Source organism: Hydractinia symbiolongicarpus, chromosome 6 (assembly GCF_029227915.1).
Source record: "Hydractinia symbiolongicarpus strain clone_291-10 chromosome 6, HSymV2.1, whole genome shotgun sequence".
Classification (NCBI taxonomy): domain Eukaryota; kingdom Metazoa; phylum Cnidaria; class Hydrozoa; order Anthoathecata; family Hydractiniidae; genus Hydractinia; species Hydractinia symbiolongicarpus.
This window is the reverse complement of record NC_079880.1, coordinates 3,296,146-3,323,230: the sequence shown is the minus strand read 5'-3', so window position 1 is coordinate 3,323,230 and position 27,085 is coordinate 3,296,146. Positions and strand designations below refer to the sequence as shown.

Here is a 27,085-nt window from a genome sequence, read left to right as displayed (position 1 = left end):
TTAGCAGCCATTTTCAAAGGTTGCACAGGGACGAAGTAGCTTTAATGTAGCCAATGCACATTTTGATTGAATGTATGTTGCGAAAAAATAAACGCAGACATAAAATCGCCGGACAACGAATAAGAATCGGCTATTCCACCCAATAAGGTTTCAGTAATATCAGGGGCGGCAAAAAATAAATAATTTAGGCGGGAAAATAAACACGGCGGTGCACAAGCGTTTTGGTGGCGTTCACTATAAAATGTCTGTCGTTGATCCGCTCTGCTGTGGCTTTGTTAAAATCGGAGCGTATGTTATTTTGACAAAAGACACGCCTTTAAAAAAACAAGATAATGAAAACAAAAAGGTATATAACGGACGTGTATTCAAACACAAGTTCAACGAACTAAAAGAAAAATATAGTGAATTGGTGACCGGAGTGGACTACAACACTTTTACACGCAACTTCCCTAAAATCGTTGAAAATGTACGAGGGTTAGCGAAACGTCATACTGCTTTAAGAAATAAGTTGCTAGAATGCTTCTCGCTTAAAGCCTTGCTTAATTCATCAGTGGAGAAGAGAAAGACACACAGCCTTCAGAACTGTCTTGGTTGTCAAGAAAGTTTTAAACAGTTTTTGGCGTTATTTCCCGCGAAAAAAAACTCGTTTAAAATAAAAGAAGAGAGGAGTGGCTTATTCAGGGAAAAGGAAATGAAGGTTTGGCTGTTATATTTTATATAATTATATATAATCTATACAAATTTACAAAGTATTTAAATAAATATATGTGAATTATTTGCTTTACGCGTAGAATCGAATGACAGAAGCTGTAAACGGACTTAATGACGAATTTGCATCAAGATTCGAGAGTTCGTTTACATCCCAGTTTGAAACAATGTTGCTGGAGAAAAAGGAGAGCGATAAACGATGTCTTTTGCGCACAGCGAAAAAAGATATTGAGCATCAGTGGGCGGAAACATCTGTTGAACGGTATGAAGTTTGTTGTTAATTTAGACCAAAATCAATAAGTACATAACAGTCGGCATACTTAATCTAAAATATAAATTAAGCAACATTAAAAAGTTTGTTTTTTGCTTGTTCTTTAGTGCTTATGGAGTACTTATCTCGTTACGAAACAGAGATAAACTGCGGTTGCATTTAAGCTTTGAAAGCAAAATCGATGCTGTAAAACGGACAAATGACAATGTCGCAAAAATTACACAGGTAAAGAATGCTGTTTCAATTGTCGGAATGATATTGTTCAGGTAATGATAATACCAATATCAATAAATTTATTTAATTTTCAAGGGCCTTAAAAGACCTCATAGCCACACCGGACAGCTGGAAAACTTCGAGTGGAGCAAAAGCGAATGTTTGGAAGAAATCAACAATTATCCAGAAGGACATCAGATTAATTTTAGCGATTTAGCAAGACGACATAAATTAGTTAATAGTAATGGTCAGTCTCCCTTCGATTTTTAATTATTTTATAAAACTTGATGTGGTCTTGCATGTTCTTATACAAAAACGTGGTTATCTATTTCCTTTTCAATAAATTGGTTTCGATAGCAGACATGAAAATTTGTGGTTTGTAACTCCACGTTTTTGAACGTCATGCTTGTAAGATCTTTTTATCATGTAGCAAGTTAACTTACCAATTTAGTATCTATATTCAGGTATTCAACCACAAAACTGTGGGCAAGTTTTAAAAGAACTGCTAATTAACAATGGATGCAATTTGACCAGGTTTCGAAACTGTGTAACAGCAAACCAACTTAGCACTGAATTTACTAAAGTGAGAAGAAAAAAACGGAAGTTAGTATTATTATACATCGGAATCACACATTTTTAGAAACTGCTAAAATCAATAATTCTAGTTCTTGTGTAGTCTTTTTTTTAATCTAGCAGGTTTGCACAGCAACAATTTATTTAAAAGTGACACAATTTTTTTAGACTGGACATCCCTAACTTTAAGAACATGTCCTTTCCCGTGGAAACAACAAACAAAGAAGTTAATGAAAAACTAAAAGATAAAATAACCACAGGGGAATACTCACTTGGAGATCTGATTGTGCCACAGTCATTCACCAAAGCAATTTTAAAAGAAGACAAGATAATACATGAAACTGTTGAGGTTAGTGGACGGAAAATGCCTTTAACAGAAATAAGAAAAAACATGTTGGAAAAGCATTTGCCATTTATGCGACTAAGATCTGATAAGGATTATGAAAACATGACACAAGAAGAATTGATTCTTAACTTAAAAAGAATTAACGAGTTCAGTGAACAAATGCCTTCAGAAGAGTATGTACATACCTTGAAGTGTTTTGAAAGGAGGCGTCATTTGATGTTTTGGCATGATGGGTCATCTATAGCTAGCCACAGCCATGTCCTCATGCTTGTTGCATGTATGTACGACCCTGCGTTATTTCTCACAGATGACGAGTATATGAAAAATACTAAAACAAAAATAAATGTGCAAGCTGTGATTGAAAAGCCGGAGTTTTACATTTTGGCCAGATGTCCTGCAACTGACCAGCAGCTTTTATATTCAAATGAACGCTGCAAAGATATCATAGAAATGAGGAAAAGTGTTGGACATGGTATAACTGATGTAATGAGATTTTTCAAGGGTGACAGTCCCGCAGCGGCATTTGAAGCTGGGCAGCAAAAAGGTGGCAATTTTTTTTGCCATTCATGCTCTGTACACGCTGATTGTGTTAGCAGTCTTGTACATACTTTTAAACAACAACATCTGTCCTTGCAAGATCGGGTCAGTCATGCTTTATCTTCTATCGAATCATGTAATAAACTTAAAAGTGGAGCAGTAAAGTTACACAATGGATTGAAGAAGCATGAGCTGATAAATGAACTTCATCAACGAAAAATAAAGTTCTCCTGTGATCTCCCTACAAAGGAGTTAAACAACTTGCTTCAAGAGGAAATGCATGGAATTCAAAGGTTGCCAGCCCTCATGTTTGGGAAGTCCCATAGATCTTTGAGTGAGCTCAACCTTGAGGGATACGAGATATTAAATAATGAACCTTTGCATGATGTGTCAAACTACATTAAAAATATCTACTGTGAGCTTCCACATCATGTAGGTGCAAAGAAGAAGACTTTATTAGAAATAATTGAGGCTTCGTTTAATAACAAGGAAGCAAAAAATGCCTCTGATTACAGAAGAAGCCTGCTGATCGTAACAAATTGGGCATTAAAAAATTTAGAAGGTAAATATTTACTATATTTCTAAATTAGGGCTACAGTATTATTATCTGAAGATTTAGTTGCACCTGAATATGGGACCAAAAGAAACATAACAAATATAACTTACACCAATGTATAAACTAGTCTTTTCTTGTTATTAGGCCACTTTGCATTGAAACTGCTGATCTCACTTTCAAAGATCCAGGAAATATTGTACTTGCCAGCAAATAGAAGAAGTATGCCAAGTATTCTGCATTTGATAATTGCAACACACCACCACGCCATGTTGATAAAACTCCATATCCGTGGTAAATTAACATCACTGACAAAGAGGAAATTTTTTGGTGTGTATTACCATTCAATTATCAGACATTCTGGCACACAGCTACGTCTTGTTTCTGGTCGTACAGCCAACACTGAAAAAGAAGAGGCTAGTTTTAATCCCATCAAGACCGTAACTAAACTTACATCAAATAACCATCCAGAAAACATCATATGTAATGCCCTGATCAGAATGCAAGCCGCAATAAAATTAGGTGCAGGCCAAAATGCAGTGAGCAAAGATAAATCATTTGAGGAACTTTCCCAAAGAATACAGAGACATTCAACAGGTAGGTTCTATATTTTACCCAATGTTCTATCGATATTTTACGTTTTGACTTTATACTTTGTTTTTTTCATTTAATATATAAAAAAGATTATGTTATTTGTGCTCTGGTTACATAGAACAGAACGTCCTTTCAATCAACTAATCAACTGCCATGAAATGATGGTGAAATTAAAATTGACGTCGCCCTAATTTTTAGATTGCTATGGCTGAAGTATTTACATTAATGAAGAAAACAGCAATAGTTCTATTATTTATAAAAAATATAAAATGCGTTTTTTTGCTTAATATTATTGTGTAGTATTTTTATAACAGGGACCGTGATACCATTCTTTTGGATAGAGAAATATCCAAATGATCATGAATGCTTTTTGAAAAGAATAGCTGACTTTCTATTGGATTCACATAAATGGTGGGAAGAAACCAGTGATGGAATTATATTTAAAAGTGTTGATTCTCTACCTGGTGACAGTTCCTTGATTCTTCATCATTATCGATCGTCAACACTAAAAGAGGAAGAACAATACCTTCAACGGTGTTCACATTTAGCTCTTTCTTGCAGTACCTAGCAATGTTGATGCAAGCAATTTAAAATAATAAAACATTTTAAAACTTCAAGTGTCTTAATTTTACTATTTGGTGCTAAATTATATTATCAACAATTTTTATAATACTTTGACATTGTTTAACCTTTCAAAAAAATTTACAAAGTTTATTAACTGTCAATTTCCTTTGTATATATACCTATTTTGATTATTACAAATCTGATGTCAAAATATTTCGCTTACAATACTTTCTTTATTTGCGTACAAAAACTAGATGTAAGGTACATAAAACTTTTTGAAAATAATGAATAAGAAATTACCATGAACGAAGAATCATGGTAATTTCTGCACACCCTTACCATTGTGCATATAATGGCTGAGAATGTATGTATATTTTATATGTGTAACTGTTATACCTTTAGATTGTGGGAAAAATGCTTAGTTAATAAGCATTGTGTACCTGCGTTGAAAGTAACTGGAAAAGATGACAAAAAGATGGTACTGAAAAGTTTAAAAAGATTTGAAAATTACGTAGAAAGTCCAATCACAACTCCAAAAGCTAACAAACACAATACTACCACTACTAGCACTGAAAACAACTTAACACCAACCTCCTTATTTCCGCCACAAGTTGCTTCAACACCACATGCTGTTTCTGCAACCAATTTAAATACTCCCCTGCATCAATTATCACCAATTTATAAGAATGCTACCAATATCTCATCACCTGAAACACAAAAAAAACAAGAAAACATTACAGGTTTTAAATTCCAACCACCTCTATGTCCCACCTCATCATCCACTTCTGAGCTGTCAAGAACTTCTCTCATGATGAAAGCTGTTATTGGGGACATTCCACTAATATACCAGTACAATAAAACCAGAAAGGAAATGAAGGCTAATCCATGTCAATTAGCAAAAGAAAAATACCTGCAAATTATAGCAGAAGTTGAGGTGAAGTTAAAATTGGCAGAGGAAAATATAAAAAAGAAATTAAAGAACTTGGAGTTGAGCTGCATTGGCACAAACAGCACAGCATTGTCAATGATCCCAAAAAGTGAGAATGAGTTGGCAAAATACAAAAATATTTTAACATTATTAAAATATTGTGCTGCCTTAAAAAAGGAACTTGATTTATAAAACAAATCATAACAGAGTCAATTTTTGCCCAGTAGAAATTTTTTTTTAAGAATTGTTGCGTTGTTGCAAATTATATTATATTATATATATGAGCATATAATCTTTAATTTACAGTGGAGAGACGTTTTGAACAAAATGTAGCGCAGTTACATACAGGAAAAATTTGAATAATTGACAGGCAGTAAAAAGTCACACCTTTCTATTCTTGCGGTCGGATTCGCGTCATAATACTGGTTGAACCAATCATGGGCCAGTATTCACATTAAGCAGCCATTATGAAATGGTGTACAAATGCCGTAATCGTAATGTTTTTGTAGCGAAACCTTTATAAATACAATACTGGATTTTTCGAAGAATTCTTTTTTTTTAGTCAAATCTTTAATACTAGTCGGTGGCCGTTGGAAAAATCCACGGGTTCGCTCGTCCTTTTTATACAGCATTGCACGCGTGTCGCTACTTGCGGTACCATTTTGCGCGACAGACAGACGTATACGGGTATTATAATATAGATGTTTTAGATACTGCTTAATTTTTGCCATTTCGTGACATTTTAACGCCGTTTTGCTTGTAAATTCTGTTTACTTAAGATTTCTATTGTGAAGGTTTGACTGTGAAAAGCCCACTTTGTACCCCATCGGAGAGCAACGAAGGAGAACGTTCCGACCGCAAGAATATATTTAACTTTTGTCTGCAAACAAAAAAATAAAATATATATTATTATAGTTATAATTTGTTTACCTGTCCACTTAAAAGAGAAAAGTGGCGTAAAGGTTGAAATAATTTTTTTAGCATTAATAGATATAGCTAGAGACTCAAAATAATATTTTGAATAGGCTGGTCAACAGCTTACACAAAATGGCCCATTTTACATTTCTTATATAATAGCTAGCTAGCTAGCTACTATCCATTGAATTTTTACCTTAAATCCACATCTTCCTGGATAATTCATTCTAGGGGATAATCAAGACATTAAAATACCAGTCTTAGAATGCTCTCTTAGAACAAAAATCTTCACAATGAGAAAAAGCCAATATCAGCAAATAAAAATCATTTTGCTAGCTAGGTAGCTATATACTCAATAAAACTGTAATATTCCAAAAGTTTATTTATCAATAATATTAATAAAGAACTGACTTACCATTTATTTGTTTGTATAACTCTTTTCCCCTCTTTAAATCTTTAAATGTGAACCAACAATCAACAATGATGACTGTCAGGGCAAAGCTTTATATCAAATTCAAAAATGCCACGAGGCCGCGCAATATGACTATTTTAGTTGAAAAACGCGGACCAGATAGCGCGTAACAACATTACTCGCCATAGTGTAAAATTGTAGCAGGCGAGTTAAAAATGCCGCGGCATTCAGAATGCGCCTTAACGTCGCCGAGAAAACTACAAGTCTCATGCGTTTTAGTGTTGAAAAAATAATTTAAAAAATCGTTCGGGAAATGAGTTTACACCCTGGGTATTTTCTTTGTATACTATTGACTATACGGGCCGAGTCCGGGATTTACGGGAAATCGCAGGTTTTCGTTTGCCGGCGATTAAACTTCTTTTAATCAGCGTCTCATCAAAAATGAAAACATTTTTGAAAACTACAAGTCTCATGCGTTTTAGTGGTGAAAAAATAATTTAAAAAAAACGTTCGGGAAATGAGTTTACACCCTGGGTACTTTCTTTGTATACTATTGACTATACGGGCCGAGTCCGGGATTTACGGGAAATCGCAGGTTTTCGTTTGCCGGCGATTAAACTTCTTTTATTCACCGTCTCATCAAAAATGAAAACATTTTTGAAAACTACAAGTCTCATGCGTTTTAGTGGTGAAAAAATAATTTAAAAAATCGTTCGGGAAATGAGTTTACACCCTGGGTACTTTCTTTGTATACTATTGACTATACGGGCCGAGTCCGGGATTTACGGGAAATCGCAGGTTTTCGTTTGCCGGCGATTAAACTTCTTTTATTCAGCGTCTCATCAAAAATGAAAACATTTTTGAAAACTACAAGTCTCATTCGTTTTAGTGGTGAAAAAATAATTTAAAAAAAACGTTCGGGAAATGAGTTTACACCCTGGGTACTTTCTTTGTATACTATTGACTATACGGGCCGAGTCCGGGATTTACGGGAAATCGCAGGTTTTCGTTTGCCGGCGATTAAACTTTTTTTATTCAGCGTCTCATCAAAATTGAAAACATTTTTGAAAACTACAAGTCTCATGCGTTTTAGTGGTGAAAAAATAATTTAAAAATTCGTTAGGGAAATGAGTTTACTCACTGGGTACTTTCCTTGTACACTTATGACTATACGGGCCGAGACCGGGATTTACGGGAAATCGCGGGTTTTCGTTTGCCGGCGATTAAACTTCTTTTATTCAGCGTCTCATCAAAAATGAAAACATTTTTGAAAACTACAAGTCTCAAGCGTTTTAGTGGTGAAAAGATAATTTAAAAAATCGTTTTGGAAATGAGTTTACTCACTGGGTACTTTCCTTGTATACTTTTGATTATACGGGCCGAGTCCGGGATTTACGGGAAATCGCGGGTTTTCGTTTGCCGGCGATTAAACTTCTTTTATTCTGCGTCTCATCAAAAATGAAAACATTTTTGATGAAAACTACAAGTCTCATGCGTTTTAGTGGTGAAAAAAAAATTTAATAAATCGTTCGGGAATGAGTTTACTCCCTGGGTACTTTCTTTGTATACATTCGACTATACGGGCCAAGCCCGGGATTTACGGGAAATCACGGGATTTCGTTTGCCGGCTATTAAACCTCTTTTATTAAGCGTCTCATCAAAAATGAAAACATTTTTGAAAACTGCAAACCTCAAGCATTTTAGTGGTGAGAAGATAACTGAAAAAATCGTTTCGGAAATGAGTTTACTCACAGGGTACTTTCTTTGTATACATTCGACTATACGGGCCAAGCCCGGGATTTACGGGAAATCGCAGGTTTTCGTTTGCCGGCGATTACACCCCTTTCATTAAGCGTCTCATCAAAAATGAAAACATTTTTGAAAACTACAAGTCTCATGCGTTTTAGTGGTGAAAAAATAATTTAAAAAATCGTTCGGGAAATGAGTTTACTCCCTGGGTACTTTCTTTGTATACTTTTGACTATACGGGCCGAGTCCAGGATTTACGGGAAGTCGCGGGTTTTCGTTTGCCGGCGATTAAACTTCTTTTATTCAGCGTCTCATCAAAAAGGAAAATATTTTTAAATACTACAAGTCTCATGGGCTTTAGTGGTGAAATAATAATTTAAAAAATCGTTCGGGAAATGAGTTTACACCCTGGGTACTTTTTTTGTATACTTTTGACTATACGGGCCGAGTCCGGGATTTACGGAAAATCGCAGGTTTTCGTTTGCCGGCGATTAAACTTCTTTTATCCAGCGTCTCATCAAAAATGAGAATATTTTTAAATACTACAAGTCTCATGCGTTTTAGTGGTGAAAAAATAATTCAAAAAATCGTTCGGGAAATGACTTTACACCCTGGGTACTTTCTTTGTATACTATCGACTATACGGGCCGAGACCGGGATTTACGGGAAATCGCAGGTTTTCGTTTGCCGGCGATTAAACCACTTTCATAAAGCGTCTCATCAAAAATGAAAAGATTTCTGAAAACTACAAGTCTCATGCGTTTTAGTGGTGAAAATTAATTTAAAATATCGTTTGGGAAATGAGTTTACTCCCTGGGTACTTTCTTTGTATACTTATGACTATACGGGCCGAGACCGGGATTTACGGGAAATCGCGGGTTTTCGTTTGCCGGCGATTAAACTTCTTTTATTCAGCGTCTCATCAAAAATGAAAACATTTTTAAAAACTACAAGTCTCATGGGCTTTAGTGGTGAAATGATAATTTAAATAATCGTTCGAGAAATGAGTTTACACCCTGGGTACTTTCTTTGTATACTTTTGACTATACGGGCCGAGTCCGGGATTTACGGGAAATCGCAGGTTTTCGTTTGCCGGCGATTAAACCACTTTCATAAAGCGTCTCATCAAAAATGAAAAGATTTCTGAAAACTACAAGTCTCATGCGTTTTAGTGGTGAAAATTAATTTAAAATATCGTTTGGGAAATGAGTTTACTCCCTGGGTACTTTCTTTGTATACTTTTGACTATACGGGCCGAGTCCGGGATTTACGGGCAGACGCAGGTTTTCGTTTGCCGGCAATTAAACTTCTTTTATTCAGCGTCTCATCAAAAATGAAAACATTTTTAAAAACTACAAGTCTCATGCGTTTTAGTGGTGAAAAAATAATTTAAAAAATCGTTCGGGAAATGGGTTTACTCCCTGGGTACTTTCTTTGTATACTTTTGACTATACGGGCCGAGTCCGGGATTTACGGGAAATCGCAGGTTTTCGTTTGCCGGCGATTAAACCACTTTCATAAAGCGTCTCATCAAAAATGAAAAGATTTCTGAAAACTACAAGTCTCATGCGTTTTAGTGGTGAAAATTAATTTAAAATATCGTTTGGGAAATGAGTTTACTCCCTGGGTACTTTCTTTGTATACTTTTGACTATACGGGCCGAGTCCGGGATTTACGGGAAATCGCAGGTTTTCGTTTGCCGGCGATTAAACTTCTTTTAATCAGCGTCTCATCAAAAATGAAAACATTTTTAAAAACTACAAGTCTCATGCGTTTTAGTGGTGAAAAAATAATTTAAAAAATCGTTTTGGAAATGAGTTTACTCACTGGGTACTTTCCTTGTATACTTTTGATTATACGGGCCGAGTCCGGGATTTACGGGAAATCGCGGGTTTTCGTTTGCCGGCGAATAAACTTCTTTTATTCTGCGTCTCATCAAAAATGAAAACATTTTTGATGAAAACTACAAGTCTCATGCGTTTTAGTGGTGAAAAAAAAATTTAATAAATCGTTCGGGAATGAGTTTACTCCCTGGGTACTTTCTTTGTATACATTCGACTATACGGGCCAAGCCCGGGATTTACGGGAAATCGCGGGATTTCGTTTGCCGGCTATTAAACCTCTTTTATTAAGCGTCTCATCAAAAATGAAAACATTTTTGAAAACTGCAAACCTCAAGCATTTTAGTGGTGAGAAGATAACTGAAAAAATCGTTTCGGAAATGAGTTTACTCACAGGGTACTTTCTTTGTATACATTCGACTATACGGGCCAAGCCCGGGATTTACGGGAAATCGCAGGTTTTCGTTTGCCGGCGATTACACCCCTTTCATTAAGCGTCTCATCAAAAATGAAAACATTTTTGAAAACTACAAGTCTCATGCGTTTTAGTGGTGAAAAAATAATTTAAAAAATCGTTCGGGAAATGAGTTTACTCCCTGAGTACTTTCTTTGTATACTTTTGACTATACGGGCCGAGTCCAGGATATACGGGAAGTCGCGGGTTTTCGTTTGCCGGCGATTAAACTTCTTTTATTCAGCGTCTCATCAAAAAGGAAAATATTTTTAAATACTACAAGTCTCATGGGCTTTAGTGGTGAAATAATAATTTAAAAAATCGTTCGGGAAATGAGTTTACACCCTGGGTACTTTTTTTGTATACTTTTGACTATACGGGCCGAGTCCGGGATTTACGGAAAATCGCAGGTTTTCGTTTGCCGGCGATTAAACCACTTTCATAAAGCGTCTCATCAAAAATGAAAAGATTTCTGAAAACTACAAGTCTCATGCGTTTTAGTGGTGAAAATTAATTTAAAATATCGTTTGGGAAATGAGTTTACTCCCTGGGTACTTTCTTTGTATACTTTTGACTATACGGGCCGAGTCCGGGATTTACGGGCAGACGCGGGTTTTCGTTTGCCGGCAATTAAACTTCTTTTATTCAGCGTCTCATCAAAAATGAAAACATTTTTAAAAACTACAAGTCTCATGCGTTTTAGTGGTGAAAAAATAATTTAAAAAATCGTTCGGGAAATGGGTTTACTCCCTGGGTACTTTCTTTGTATACTTTTGACTATACGGGCCGAGTCCGGGATTTACGGGAAATCGCAGGTTTTCGTTTGCCGGCGATTAAACCACTTTCATAAAGCGTCTCATCAAAAATGAAAAGATTTCTGAAAACTACAAGTCTCATGCGTTTTAGTGGTGAAAATTAATTTAAAATATCGTTTGGGAAATGAGTTTACTCCCTGGGTACTTTCTTTGTATACTTTTGACTATACGGGCCGAGTCCGGGATTTACGGGAAATCGCAGGTTTTCGTTTGCCGGCGATTAAACTTCTTTTAATCAGCGTCTCATCAAAAATGAAAACATTTTTAAAAACTACAAGTCTCATGCGTTTTAGTGGTGAAAAAATAATTTAAAAAATCGTTTTGGAAATGAGTTTACTCACTGGGTACTTTCCTTGTATACTTTTGATTATACGGGCCGAGTCCGGGATTTACGGGAAATCGCGGGTTTTCGTTTGCCGGCGATTAAACTTCTTTTATTCTGCGTCTCATCAAAAATGAAAACATTTTTGATGAAAACTACAAGTCTCATGCGTTTTAGTGGTGAAAAAAAAATTTAATAAATCGTTCGGGAATGAGTTTACTCCCTGGGTACTTTCTTTGTATACATTCGACTATACGGGCCAAGCCCGGGATTTACGGGAAATCGCGGGATTTCGTTTGCCGGCTATTAAACCTCTTTTATTAAGCGTCTCATCAAAAATGAAAACATTTTTGAAAACTGCAAACCTCAAGCATTTTAGTGGTGAGAAGATAACTGAAAAAATCGTTTCGGAAATGAGTTTACTCACAGGGTACTTTCTTTGTATACATTCGACTATACGGGCCAAGCCCGGGATTTACGGGAAATCGCAGGTTTTCGTTTGCCGGCGATTACACCCCTTTCATTAAGCGTCTCATCAAAAATGAAAACATTTTTGAAAACTACAAGTCTCATGCGATTTAGTGGTGAAAAAATAATTTAAAAAATCGTTCGGGAAATGAGTTTACTCCCTGGGTACTTTCTTTGTATACTTTTGACTATACGGGCCGAGTCCAGGATTTACGGGAAGTCGCGGGTTTTCGTTTGCCGGCGATTAAACTTCTTTTATTCAGCGTCTCATCAAAAAGGAAAATATTTTTAAATACTACAAGTCTCATGGGCTTTAGTGGTGAAATAATAATTTAAAAAATCGTTCGGGAAATGAGTTTACACCCTGGGTACTTTTTTTGTATACTTTTGACTATACGGGCCGAGTCCGGGATTTACGGAAAATCGCAGGTTTTCGTTTGCCGGCGATTAAACTTCTTTTATCCAGCGTCTCATCAAAAATGAGAATATTTTTAAATACTACAAGTCTCATGCGTTTTAGTGGTGAAAAAATAATTCAAAAAATCGTTCGGGAAATGAGTTTACACCCTGGGTACTTTCTTTGTATACTATCGACTATACGGGCCGAGTCCGGGATTTACGGGAAATCGCAGGTTTTCGTTTGCCGGCGATTAAACCACTTTCATAAAGCGTCTCATCAAAAATGAAAAGATTTCTGAAAACTACAAGTCTCATGCGTTTTAGTGGTGAAAATTAATTTAAAATATCGTTTGGGAAATGAGTTTACTCCCTGGGTACTTTCTTTGTATACTTATGACTATACGGGCCGAGACCGGGATTTACGGGAAATCGCGGGTTTTCGTTTGCCGGCGATTAAACTTCTTTTATTCAGCGTCTCATCAAAAATGAAAACATTTTTAAAAACTACAAGTCTCATGGGCTTTAGTGGTGAAATGATAATTTAAATAATCGTTCGAGAAATGAGTTTACACCCTGGGTACTTTCTTTGTATACTTTTGACTATACGGGCCGAGTCCGGGATTTACGGGAAATCGCAGGTTTTCGTTTGCCGGCGATTAAACCACTTTCATAAAGCGTCTCATCAAAAATGAAAAGATTTCTGAAAACTACAAGTCTCATGCGTTTTAGTGGTGAAAATTAATTTAAAATATCGTTTGGGAAATGAGTTTACTCCCTGGGTACTTTCTTTGTATACTTTTGACTATACGGGCCGAGTCCGGGATTTACGGGCAGACGCGGGTTTTCGTTTGCCGGCAATTAAACTTCTTTTATTCAGCGTCTCATCAAAAATGAAAACATTTTTAAAAACTACAAGTCTCATGCGTTTTAGTGGTGAAAAAATAATTTAAAAAATCGTTCGGGAAATGGGTTTACTCCCTGGGTACTTTCTTTGTATACTTTTGACTATACGGGCCGAGTCCGGGATTTACGGGAAATCGCAGGTTTTCGTTTGCCGGCGATTAAACCACTTTCATAAAGCGTCTCATCAAAAATGAAAAGATTTCTGAAAACTACAAGTCTCATGCGTTTTAGTGGTGAAAATTAATTTAAAATATCGTTTGGGAAATGAGTTTACTCCCTGGGTACTTTCTTTGTATACTTTTGACTATACGGGCCGAGTCCGGGATTTACGGGAAATCGCAGGTTTTCGTTTGCCGGCGATTAAACTTCTTTTAATCAGCGTCTCATCAAAAATGAAAACATTTTTAAAAACTACAAGTCTCATGCGTTTTAGTGGTGAAAAAATAATTTAAAAAATCGTTCGGGAAATGAGTTTACTCCCTGGGTACTTTCTTTGTATACTTTTGACTATACGGGCCGAGTCCGGGATTTTCGGGAAATCGCAGGTTTTCGTTTGCCGGCGATTAAACCAATTTCATAAAGCGTCTCATCAAAAATGAAAAGATTTCTGAAAACTACAAGTCTCATGCGTTTTAGTGGTGAAAATTAATTTAAAATATCGTTTGGGAAATGAGTTTACTCCCTGGGTACTTTCTTTGTATACTTTTGACTATACGGGCCGAGTCCGGGATTTACGGGCAGACGCGGGTTTTCGTTTGCCGGCAATTAAACTTCTTTTATTCAGCGTCTCATCAAAAATGAAAACATTTTTAAAAACTACAAGTCTCATGCGTTTTAGTGGTGAAAAAATAATTTAAAAAATCGTTCGGGAAATGAGTTTACTCCCTGGGTACTTTCTTTGTATACTTTTGACTATACGGGCCGAGTCCGGGATTTACGGGAAATCGCAGGTTTTCGTTTGCCGGCGATTAAACCACTTTCATAAAGCGTCTCATCAAAAATGAAAAGATTTCTGAAAACTACAAGTCTCATGCGTTTTAGTGGTGAAAATTAATTTAAAATATCGTTTGGGAAATGAGTTTACTCCCTGGGTACTTTCTTTGTATACTTATGAATATACGGGCCGAGACCGGGATTTACGGGAAATCGCGGGTTTTCGTGTGCCGGCGATTAAACTTCTTTTATTCAGCGTCTCATCAAAAATGAAAACATTTTTAAAAACTACAAGTCTCATGGGCTTTAGTGGTGAAATGATAATTTAAATAATCGTTCGAGAAATGAGTTTACACCCTGGGTACTTTCTTTGTATACTTTTGACTATACGGGCCGAGTCCGGGATTTACGGGAAATCGCAGGTTTTCGTTTGCCGGCGATTAAACCACTTTCATAAAGCGTCTCATCAAAAATGAAAAGATTTCTGAAAACTACAAGTCTCATGCGTTTTAGTGGTGAAAATTAATTTAAAATATCGTTTGGGAAATTAGTTTACTCCCTGGGTACTTTCTTTGTATACTTTTGACTATACGGGCCGAGTCCGGGATTTACGGGCAGACGCGGTTTTCGTTTGCCGGCAATTAAACTTCTTTTATTCAGCGTCTCATCAAAAATGAAAACATTTTTAAAAACTACAAGTCTCATGCGTTTTAGTGGTGAAAAAATAATTTAAAAAATCGTTCGGGAAATGAGTTTACTCCCTGGGTACTTTCTTTGTATACTTTTGACTATACGGGCCGAGTCCGGGATTTACGGGAAGTCGCGGGTTTTCGTTTGCCGGCGATTAAACTTCTTTTATTCAGCGTCTCATCAAAAATGAAAATATTTTTAAATACTACAAGTCTCATGGGCTTTAGTGGTGAAATAATAATTTAAAAAATCGTTCGGGAAATGAGTTTACACCCTGGGTACTTTCTTTGTATACTTTTGACTATACGGGCCGAGTCCGGGATTTACGGGAAATCGCAGGTTTTCGTTTGCCGGGGATTAAACTTCTTTTATTCAGCGTCTCATCAAAAATGAAAACATTTTTGAAAACTACAAGTCTCATGCGTTTTAGTGGTGAAAAAATAATTTAAAAAAAACGTTCGGGAAATGAGTTTACACCCTGGGTACTTTCTTTGTATACTATTGACTATACGGGCCGAGTCCGGGATTTACGGGAAATCGCAGGTTTTCGTTTGCCGGCGTTTAAACTTCTTTTATTCAGCGTCTCATCAAAATTGAAAACATTTTTGAAAACTACAAGTCTCATGCGTTTTAGTGGTGAAAAAATAATTTAAAAATTCGTTAGGGAAATGAGTTTACTCACTGGGTACTTTCCTTGTACACTTATGACTATACGGGCCGAGACCGGGATTTACGGGAAATCGCGGGTTTTCGTTTGCCGGCGATTAAACTTCTTTTATTCAGCGTCTCATCAAAAATGAAAACATTTTTAAAAACTACAAGTCTCATGGGCTTTAGTGGTAAAATATAAATTTAAAAAATCGTTCGGGAAATGAGTTTACACCCTGGGTACTTTCTTTGTATACTTTTGACTATACGGGCCGAGTCCGGGATTTACGGGAAATCGCGGGTTTTCGTTTGCCGGCGATTAAACTTCTTTTATTCAGCGTCTCATCAAAAATGAAAACATTTTTGAAAACTACAAGTCTCATGCGTGTTAGTGGTGAAAAAATAATTTAAAAAATCGTTCGGGAAATGAGTTTACACCCTGGGTACTTTCTTTGTATACTATTGACTATACGGGCCGAGTCCGGGATTTACGGGAAATCGCAGGTTTTCGTTTGCCGGCGATTAAACTTCTTTTATTCAGCGTCTCATCAAAAATGAAAACATTTTTGAAAACTACAAGTCTCATGCGTTTTAGTGGTGAAAAAATAATTTAAAAAAAACGTTCGGGAAATGAGTTTACACCCTGGGTACTTTCTTTGTATACTATTGACTATACGGGCCGAGTCCGGGATTTACGGGAAATCGCAGGTTTTCGTTTGCCGGCGATTAAACTTCTTTTAATCAGCGTCTCATCAAAAATGAAAACATTTTTGAAAACTACAAGTCTCATGCGTTTTAGTGGTGAAAAAATAATTTAAAAAAATCGTTCGGGAAATGAGTTTACACCCTGGGTACTTTCTTTGTATACTATTGACTATACGGGCCGAGTCCGGGATTTACGGGAAATCGCAGGTTTTCGTTTGCCGGCGATTAAACTTCTTTTAATCAGCGTCTCATCAAAAATGAAAACATTTTTGAAAACTACAAGTCTCATGCGTTTTAGTGGTGAAAAAATAATTTAAAAAAAACGTTCGGGAAATGAGTTTACACCCTGGGTACTTTCTTTGTATACTATTGACTATACGGGCCGAGTCCGGGATTTACGGGAAATCGCAGGTTTTCGTTTGCCGGGGATTAAACTTCTTTTATTCAGCGTCTCATCAAAAATGAAAACATTTTTGAAAACTACAAGTCTCATGCGTTTTAGTGGTGAAAATTAATTTAAAATATCGTTTGGGAAATGAGTTTACTCCCTGGGTACTTTCTTTGTATACTTTTGACTATACGGGCCGAGTCCGGGATTTACGGGCAGACGCGGGTTTTCGTTTGCCGGCAATTAAACTTCTTTTATTCAGCGTCTCATCAAAAATGAAAACATTTTTAAAAACTACAAGTCTCATGCGTTTTAGTGGTGAAAAAATAATTTAAAAAATCGTTCGGGAAATGAGTTTACTCCCTGGGTACTTTCTTTGTATACTTTTGACTATACGGGCCGAGTCCGGGATTTACGGGAAGTCGCGGGTTTTCGTTTGCCGGCGATTAAACTTCTTTTATTCAGCGTCTCATCAAAAATGAAAATATTTTTAAATACTACAAGTCTCATGGGCTTTAGTGGTGAAATAATAATTTAAAAAATCGTTCGGGAAATGAGTTTACACCCTGGGTACTTTCTTTGTATACTTTTGACTATACGGGCCGAGTCCGGGATTTACGGGAAATCGCAGGTTTTCGTTTGCCGGCGATTAAACCTCTTTTATTCAGCGTCTCATCAAAAATGAAAATATTTTTAAATACTACAAGTCTCATGGGCTTTAATGGTGAAATAATAATTTAAAAAATCGTTCGGGAAATGAGTTTACACCCTGGGTACTTTCTTTGTATACTTTTGACTATACGGGCCGAGTCCGGGATTTACGGGAAATCGCAGGTTTTCGTTTGCCGGCGATTAAACTTCTTTTATTCAGCGTCTCATCAAAAATGAAAACATTTTTGAAAACTACAAGTCTCATGCGTTTTAGTGGTGAAAAAATAATTTAAAAAATCGTTCGGGAAATGAGTTTACTCCCTGGGTACTTTCTTTGTATACTTTTGACTATACGGGCCGAGTCCGGGATTTACGGGAAGTCGCGGGTTTTCGTTTGCCGGCGATTAAACTTCTTTTATTCAGCGTCTCATCAAAAATGAAAATATTTTTAAATACTACAAGTCTCATGGGCTTTAGTGGTGAAATAATAATTTAAAAAATCGTTCGGGAAAAGAGTTTACACCCTGGGTACTTTCTTTGTATACTTTTGACTATACGGGCCGAGTCCGGGATTTACGGGAAATCGCAGGTTTTCGTTTGCCGGCGATTAAACCTCTTTTATTCAGCGTCTCATCAAAAATGAAAATATTTTTAAATACTACAAGTCTCATGGGCTTTAATGGTGAAATAATAATTTAAAAAATCGTTCGGGAATTGAGTTTACACCCTGGGTACTTTCTTTGTATACTTTTGACTATACGGGCCGTGTCCGGGATTTACGGGAAATCGCAGGTTTTCGTTTGCCGGCGATTAAACTTCTTTTATTCAGCGTCTCATCAAAAATGAAAACATTTTTGAAAACTACAAGTCTCATGCGTTTTAGTGGTGAAAAAATAATTTAAAAAATCGTTCGGGAAATGAGTTTACTCCCTGGGTACATTCTTTGTATACTTTTGACTATGCGGGCAGAGTCCGGGCTTTGCGGGAAATGGCGGGTTTTCGTTTGCCGGCGATTAAACTTCTTTTATTCAGCGTCTCATCAAAAATGAAAACATTTTTGAAAACTACAAGTCTCAAGCGTTTTAGTGGTGAAAAGATAATTTAAAAAATTGTTTTGGAAATGAGTTTACTCACAGGGTACTTTCTTTGTATACATTCGACTATACGGGCCAAGCCCCGGATTTTCGGGAAATCGCGGGTTTTCGTTTGCCGGCGATTAAACCACTTTTATTAAGCGTCTTATCAAAAATGAAAACATTTCTGAAAACTACAAGTCTCAAGCGTTTTAGTGGTGAAAAGATAATTTAAAAAATTGTTTTGGAAATGAGTTTACTCACAGGGTACTTTCTTTGTATACATTCGACTATACGGGCCAAGCCCCGGATTTTCGGGAAATCGCGGGTTTTCGTTTGCCGGCGATTAAACCACTTTTATTAAGCGTCTTATCAAAAATGAAAACATTTCTGAAAACTACAAGTCTCATGCGTTTTAGTGGTGAAAAAATAATTTAAAAAATCGTTCGGGAAATGAGTTTACTCCCTGGGTACTTTCTTTGTATACTTTTGACTATACGGGCCGAGTCCGGGATTTACGGGAAGTCGCGGGTTTTCGTTTGCCGGCGATTAAACTTCTTTTATTCAGCGTCTCATCAAAAATGAAAATATTTTTAAATACTACAAGTCTCATGGGCTTTAGTGGTGAAATAATAATTTAAAAAATCGTTCGGGAAATGAGTTTACACCCTGGGTACTTTCTTTGTATACTTTTGACTATACGGGCCGAGTCCGGGATTTACGGGAAATCGCAGGTTTTCGTTTGCCGGCGATTAAACCTCTTTTATTCAGCGTCTCATCAAAAATGAAAATATTTTTAAATACTACAAGTCTCATGGGCTTTAATGGTGAAATAATAATTTAAAAAATCGTTCGGGAAATGAGTTTACACCCTGGGTACTTTCTTTGTATACTTTTGACTATACGGGCCGAGTCCGGGATTTACGGGAAATCGCAGGTTTTCGTTTGCCGGCGATTAAACTTCTTTTATTCAGCGTCTCATCAAAAATGAAAACATTTTTGAAAACTACAAGTCTCATGCGTTTTAGTGGTGAAAAAATAATTTAAAAAATCGTTCGGGAAATGAGTTTACTCCCTGGGTACTTTCTTTGTATACTTTTGACTATACGGGCCGAGTCCGGGATTTACGGGAAGTCGCGGGTTTTCGTTTGCCGGCGATTAAACTTCTTTTATTCAGCGTCTCATCAAAAATGAAAATATTTTTAAATACTACAAGTCTCATGGGCTTTAGAGGTGAAATAATAATTTAAAAAATCGTTCGGGAAAAGAGTTTACACCCTGGGTACTTTCTTTGTATACTTTTGACTATACGGGCCGAGTCCGGGATTTACGGGAAATCGCAGGTTTTCGTTTGCCGGCGATTAAACCTCTTTTATTCAGCGTCTCATCAAAAATGAAAATATTTTTAAATACTACAAGTCTCATGGGCTTTAATGGTGAAATAATAATTTAAAAAATCGTTCGGGAATTGAGTTTACACCCTGGGTACTTTCTTTGTATACTTTTGACTATACGGGCCGAGTCCGGGATTTACGGGAAATCGCAGGTTTTCGTTTGCCGGCGATTAAACTTCTTTTATTCAGCGTCTCATCAAAAATGAAAACATTTTTGAAAACTACAAGTCTCATGCGTTTTAGTGGTGAAAAAATAATTTAAAAAATCGTTCGGGAAATGAGTTTACTCCCTGGGTACATTCTTTGTATACTTTTGACTATGCGGGCAGAGTCCGGGCTTTGCGGGAAATGGCGGGTTTTCGTTTGCCGGCGATTAAACTTCTTTTATTCAGCGTCTCATCAAAAATGAAAACATTTTTGAAAACTACAAGTCTCAAGCGTTTTAGTGGTGAAAAGATAATTTAAAAAATTGTTTTGGAAATGAGTTTACTCACAGGGTACTTTCTTTGTATACATTCGACTATACGGGCCAAGCCCCGGATTTTCGGGAAATCGCGGGTTTTCGTTTGCCGGCGATTAAACCACTTTTATTAAGCGTCTTATCAAAAATGAAAACATTTCTGAAAACTACAAGTCTCATACGTTTTAGTGGTGAAAAAATAATTTAAAAAATCGTTCGGGAAATGAGTTTACTCCCTGGGTACTTTCTTTGTATACTTTTGACTATACGGGCCGAGTCCGGGATTTACGGGAAGTCGCGGGTTTTCGTTTGCCGGCGATTAAACTTCTTTTATTCAGCGTCTCATCAAAAATGAAAACATTTTTGAAAACTACAAGTCTCAAGCGTTTTAGTGGTGAAAAGATAATTTAAAAAATTGTTTTGGAAATGAGTTTACTCACAGGGTACTTTCTTTGTATACATTCGACTGTACGGGCCAAGCCCCGGATTTTCGGGAAATCGCGGGTTTTCGTTTGCCGGCGATTAAACCACTTTTATTAAGCGTCTCATCAAAAATGAAAACATTTCTGAAAACTACAAGTCTCATGCGTTTTAGTGGTGAAAAAATAATTTAAAAAATCGTTCGGGAAATGAGTTTACTCCCTGGGTACTTTCTTTGTATACTTTTGACTATACGGGCCGAGTCCGGGATTTACGGGAAGTCGCGGGTTTTCGTTTGCCGGCGATTAAACTTCTTTTATTCAGCGTCTCATCAAAAATGAAAATATTTTTAAATACTACAAGTCTCATGGGCTTTAGTGGTGAAATAATAACTTAAAAAATCGTTCGGGAAATGAGTTTACACCCTGGCTACTTTCTTTGTATACTTTTGACTATGCGGGCCGAGTCCGGGATTTACGGGAAATCGCAGGTTTTCGTTTGCCGGCGATTAAACTTCTTTTATTCAGCGTCTCATCAAAAATGAAAACATTTTTTAAAACTACAAGTCTCATGCGTTTTAGTGTTGAAAAAATAATTTAAAAAATCGTTCGGGAAATGAGTTTACACCCTGGGTACTTTCTTTGTATACTATTGACTATACGGGCCGAGTCCGGGATTTACGGGGAATCGCAGGTGTTCGTTTGCCGGCGATTAAACTTCTTTTATTCAGCGTCTCATCAAAAATGAAAACATTTTTGAAAACTACAAGTCTCATGCGTTTTAGTGGTGAAAAAATAATTTAAAAAATCGTTAGGGAAATGAGTTTACTCACTGGGTACTTTCCTTGTATACTTTTGACTATACGGGCCGAGACCGGGATTTACGGGAAATCGCAGGTTTTCGTTTGCCGGCGATTAAACTTCTTTTATTCAGCGTCTCATCAAAAATGAAAACATTTTTGAAAAGTACAAGTCTCATGCGTTTTAGTGGTGAAAATTAATTTAAAATATCGTTTGGGAAATGAGTTTACTCCCTGGGTACTTTCTTTGTATACTTTTGACTATACGGGCTGAGTCCGGGATTTACGGGCAGACGCGGGTTTTCGTTTGCCGGCAATTAAACTTCTTTTATTCAGCGTCTCATCAAAAATGAAAACATTTTTAAAAACTACAAGTCTCATGCGTTTTAGTGGTGAAAAAATAATTTAAAAAATCGTTCGGGAAATGAGTTTACTCCCTGGGTACTTTCTTTGTATACTTTTGACTATACGGGCCGAGTCCGGGATTTACGGGAAGTCGCGGGTTTTCGTTTGCCGGCGATTAAACTTCTTTTATTCAGCGTCTCATCAAAAATGAAAATATTTTTAAATACTACAAGTCTCATGGGCTTTAGTGGTGAAATAATAATTTAAAAAATCGTTCGGGAAATGAGTTTACACCCTGGGTACTTTCTTTGTATACTTTTGACTATACGGGCCGAGTCCGGGATTTACGGGAAATCGCAGGTTTTCGTTTGCCGGCGATTAAACCTCTTTTATTCAGCGTCTCATCAAAAATGAAAATATTTTTAAATACTACAAGTCTCATGGGCTTTAATGGTGAAATAATAATTTAAAAAATCGTTCGGGAAATGAGTTTACACCCTGGGTACTTTCTTTGTATACTTTTGACTATACGGGCCGAGTCCGGGATTTACGGGAAATCGCAGGTTTTCGTTTGCCGGCGATTAAACTTCTTTTATTCAGCGTCTCATCAAAAATGAAAACATTTTTGAAAACTACAAGTCTCATGCGTTTTAGTGGTGAAAAAATAATTTAAAAAATCGTTCGGGAAATGAGTTTACTCCCTGGGTACTTTCTTTGTATACTTTTGACTATACGGGCCGAGTCCGGGATTTACGGGAAGTCGCGGGTTTTCGTTTGCCGGCGATTAAACTTCTTTTATTCAGCGTCTCATCAAAAATGAAAATATTTTTAAATACTACAAGTCTCATGGGCTTTAGTGGTGAAATAATAATTTAAAAAATCGTTCGGGAAATGAGTTTACACCCTGGGTACTTTCTTTGTATACTTTTGACTATACGGGCCGAGTCCGGGATTTACGGGAAATCGCAGGTTTTCGTTTGCCGGCGATTAAACCTCTTTTATTCAGCGTCTCATCAAAAATGAAAATATTTTTAAATACTACAAGTCTCATGGGCTTTAATGGTGAAATAATAATTTAAAAAATCGTTCGGGAATTGAGTTTACACCCTGGGTACTTTCTTTGTATACTTTTGACTATACGGGCCGAGTCCGGGATTTACGGGAAATCGCAGGTTTTCGTTTGCCGGCGATTAAACTTCTTTTATTCAGCGTCTCATCAAAAATGAAAACATTTTTGAAAACTACAAGTCTCATGCGTTTTAGTGGTGAAAAAATAATTTAAAAAATCGTTCGGGAAATGAGTTTACTCCCTGGGTACTTTCTTTGTATACTTTTGACTATGCGGGCAGAGTCCGGGCTTTGCGGGAAATGGCGGGTTTTCGTTTGCCGGCGATTAAACTTCTTTTATTCAGCGTCTCATCAAAAATGAAAACATTTTTGAAAACTACAAGTCTCAAGCGTTTTAGTGGTGAAAAGATAATTTAAAAAATTGTTTTGGAAATGAGTTTACTCACAGGGTACTTTCTTTGTATACATTCGACTATACGGGCCAAGCCCCGGATTTTCGGGAAATCGCGGGTTTTCGTTTGCCGGCGATTAAACCACTTTTATTAAGCGTCTCATCAAAAATGAAAACATTTCTGAAAACTACAAGTCTCATGCGTTTTAGTGGTGAAAAAATAATTTAAAAAATCGTTCGGGAAATGAGTTTACTCCCTGGGTACTTTCTTTGTATACTTTTGACTATACGGGCCGAGTCCGGGATTTACGGGAAGTCGCGGGTTTTCGTTTGCCGGCGATTAAACTTCTTTTATTCAGCGTCTCATCAAAAATGAAAACATTTTTGAAAACTACAAGTCTCAAGCGTTTTAGTGGTGAAAAGATAATTTAAAAAATTGTTTTGGAAATGAGTTTACTCACAGGGTGCTTTCTTTGTATACATTCGACTGTACGGGCCAAGCCCCGGATTTTCGGGAAATCGCGGGTTTTCGTTTGCCGGCGATTAAACCACTTTTATTAAGCGTCTCATCAAAAATGAAAACATTTCTGAAAACTACAAGTCTCATGCGTTTTAGTGGTGAAAAAATAATTTAAAAAATCGTTCGGGAAATGAGTTTACACCCTGGGTACTTTCTTTGTATACTATTGACTATACGGGCCGAGTCCGGGATTTACGGGGAATCGCAGGTGTTCGTTTGCCGGCGATTAAACTTCTTTTATTCAGCGTCTCATCAAAAATGAAAACATTTTTGAAAACTACAAGTCTCATGCGTTTTAGTGGTGAAAAAATAATTTAAAAAATCGTTAGGGAAATGAGTTTACTCACTGGGTACTTTCTTTGTATACTTTTGACTATACGGGCCGAGTCCGGGATTTACGGGAAGTCGCGGGTTTTCGTTTGCCGGCGATTAAACTTCTTTTATTCAGCGTCTCATCAAAAATGAAAACATTTTTGAAAACTACAAGTCTCAAGCGTTTTAGTGGTGAAAAGATAATTTAAAAAATTGTTTTGGAAATGAGTTTACTCACAGGGTACTTTCTTTGTATACATTCGACTGTACGGGCCAAGCCCCGGATTTTCGGGAAATCGCGGGTTTTCGTTTGCCGGCGATTAAACCACTTTTATTAAGCGTCTCATCAAAAATGAAAACATTTCTGAAAACTACAAGTCTCATGCGTTTTAGTGGTGAAAAAATAATTTAAAAAATCGTTCGGGAAATGAGTTTACTCCCTGGGTACTTTCTTTGTATACTTTTGACTATACGGGCCGAGTCCGGGATTTACGGGAAGTCGCGGGTTTTCGTTTGCCGGCGATTAAACTTCTTTTATTCAGCGTCTCATCAAAAATGAAAATATTTTTAAATACTACAAGTCTCATGGGCTTTAGTGGTGAAATAATAACTTAAAAAATCGTTCGGGAAATGAGTTTACACCCTGGCTACTTTCTTTGTATACTTTTGACTATGCGGGCCGAGTCCGGGATTTACGGGAAATCGCAGGTTTTCGTTTGCCGGCGATTAAACTTCTTTTATTCAGCGTCTCATCAAAAATGAAAACATTTTTTAAAACTACAAGTCTCATGCGTTTTAGTGTTGAAAAAATAATTTAAAAAATCGTTCGGGAAATGAGTTTACACCCTGGGTACTTTCTTTGTATACTATTGACTATACGGGCCGAGTCCGGGATTTACGGGGAATCGCAGGTGTTCGTTTGCCGGCGATTAAACTTCTTTTATTCAGCGTCTCATCAAAAATGAAAACATTTTTGAAAACTACAAGTCTCATGCGTTTTAGTGGTGAAAAAATAATTTAAAAAATCGTTAGGGAAATGAGTTTACTCACTGGGTACTTTCCTTGTATACTTTTGACTATACGGGCCGAGACCGGGATTTACGGGAAATCGCAGGTTTTCGTTTGCCGGCGATTAAACTTCTTTTATTCAGCGTCTCATCAAAAATGAAAACATTTTTGAAAAGTACAAGTCTCATGCGTTTTAGTGGTGAAAAAATAATTTAAAAAAACGTTCGAGAAATGAGTTTACTCCCTGGGTACTTTCTTTGTATACTTTTGACTATACGGGCCAAGTCCGGGATTTACGGGAAGACGCGGGTTTTCGTTTGCCGGCAATTAAACTTCTTTTATTCAGCGTCTCATCAAAAATGAAAACATTTTTAAAAACTACAAGTCTCATGCGTTTTAGTGGTGAAAAAATAATTTAAAAAATCGTTCGGGAAATGAGTTTACTCCCTGGGTACTTTCTTTGTATACTTTTGACTATACGGGCCGAGTCCGGGATTTACGGGAAGTCGCCGGTTTTCGTTTGCCGGCGATTAAACTTCTTTTATTCAGCGTCTCATCAAAAATGAAAATATTTTTAAATACTACAAGTCTCATGGGCTTTAGTGGTGAAATAATAATTTAAAAAATCGTTCGGGAAATGAGTTTACACCCTGGGTACTTTCTTTGTATACTTTTGACTATACGGGCCGAGTCCAGGAGTTACGGGAAATCGCAGGTTTTCGTTTGCCGGCGATTAAACTTCTTTTATTCAGCGTCTCATCAAAAAGGAAAATATTTTTAACAACTACAACTCTCATGGGCTTTAGTAGTGAAATAATAATTTAAAAAATCGTTCGGGAAATGAGTTTACACCCTGGGTACTTTCTTTGTATACTTTTGACTATACGGGCCGAGTCCGGGATTTACGGGAAATCGCAGGTTTTCGTTTGCCCGCGATTAAACTTCTTTTATTCACCGTCTCATCAAAAATGAAAACATTTTTAAAAACTACAAGTCTCATGCGTTTTAGTGGTGAAAAAATAATTTAAAAAATCGTTCGGGAAATGAGTTTACTCCCTGGGTACTTTCTTTGTATACTTTTGACTCTGCGGGCCGAGTCCAGGATTTACGGGAAATCGCAGGTTTTCGTTTGCCGGCGATTAAACTTCTTTTATTCAGCGTCTCATCAAAAAGGAAAATATTTTTAACAACTACAAGTCTCATGGGCTTTAGTGGTGAAATAATAATTTAAAAAATCGTTCGGGAAATGAGTTTACACCCTGGGTACTTTCTTTGTATACTTTTGACTATACGGGCCGAGTCCGGGATTTACGGGAAATCGCAGGTTTTCGTTTGCCGACGATTAAACTTCTTTTATTCACCGTCTCATCAAAAATGAAAACATTTTTGAAAACTACAAGTCTCATGCGTTTTAGTGGTGAAAAAATAATTTAAAAAATCGTTCGGGAAATGAGTTTACTCCCTGGGTACTTTCTTTGTATACTTTTGACTCTGCGGGCCGAGTCCGAGGTTTACGGGAAATGGCGGGTTTTCGTTTGCCGGCGATTAAACTTCTTTTATTCAGCGTCTCATCAAAAATGAAAACATTTTTGAAAACTACAAGTCTCAAGCGTTTTAGTGGTGAAAAGATAATTTAAAAAATCGTTTTGGAAATGAGTTTACTCACAGTGTACTTTCTTTGTATACATTCGACTATACGGGCCAAGCCCGGGATT

At 36.8% G+C, this 27,085-nt stretch overlaps 1 protein-coding gene across 1 annotated transcript; it reads left to right on the top strand.

Moving 5' to 3' along the window:
• The first annotated feature begins 241 nt into the window (after window positions 1–241).
• Window positions 242–5,059, top strand: LOC130647382 (uncharacterized). Its single transcript, XM_057453222.1, has 7 exons — window positions 242–697; window positions 792–970; window positions 1,087–1,204; window positions 1,289–1,439; window positions 1,657–1,795; window positions 1,934–3,210; window positions 3,349–5,059. The coding sequence occupies exons 1-7, from the start codon at window positions 242–244 to the stop codon at window positions 3,870–3,872; spliced, it is 2,844 nt and encodes a 947-aa protein (XP_057309205.1). The 3' UTR covers window positions 3,873–5,059.
• Window positions 5,060–27,085: the final 22,026 nt, after the last annotated feature.

Bases quoted from the DNA above. Each gene is read 5' to 3' on its own strand.
- LOC130647382 (XM_057453222.1), top strand. From the start codon at position 242: ATGTCTGTCGTTGATCCGCTCTGCTGTGGCTTTGTTAAAATCGGAGCG. The intron at 1,440-1,656 runs GTCAGTCTCCCT...ATCTATATTCAG, and splicing joins TAAATTAGTTAATAGTAATG to GTATTCAACCACAAAACTGT. The intron at 1,796-1,933 runs GTTAGTATTATT...CAATTTTTTTAG, and splicing joins GTGAGAAGAAAAAAACGGAA to ACTGGACATCCCTAACTTTA.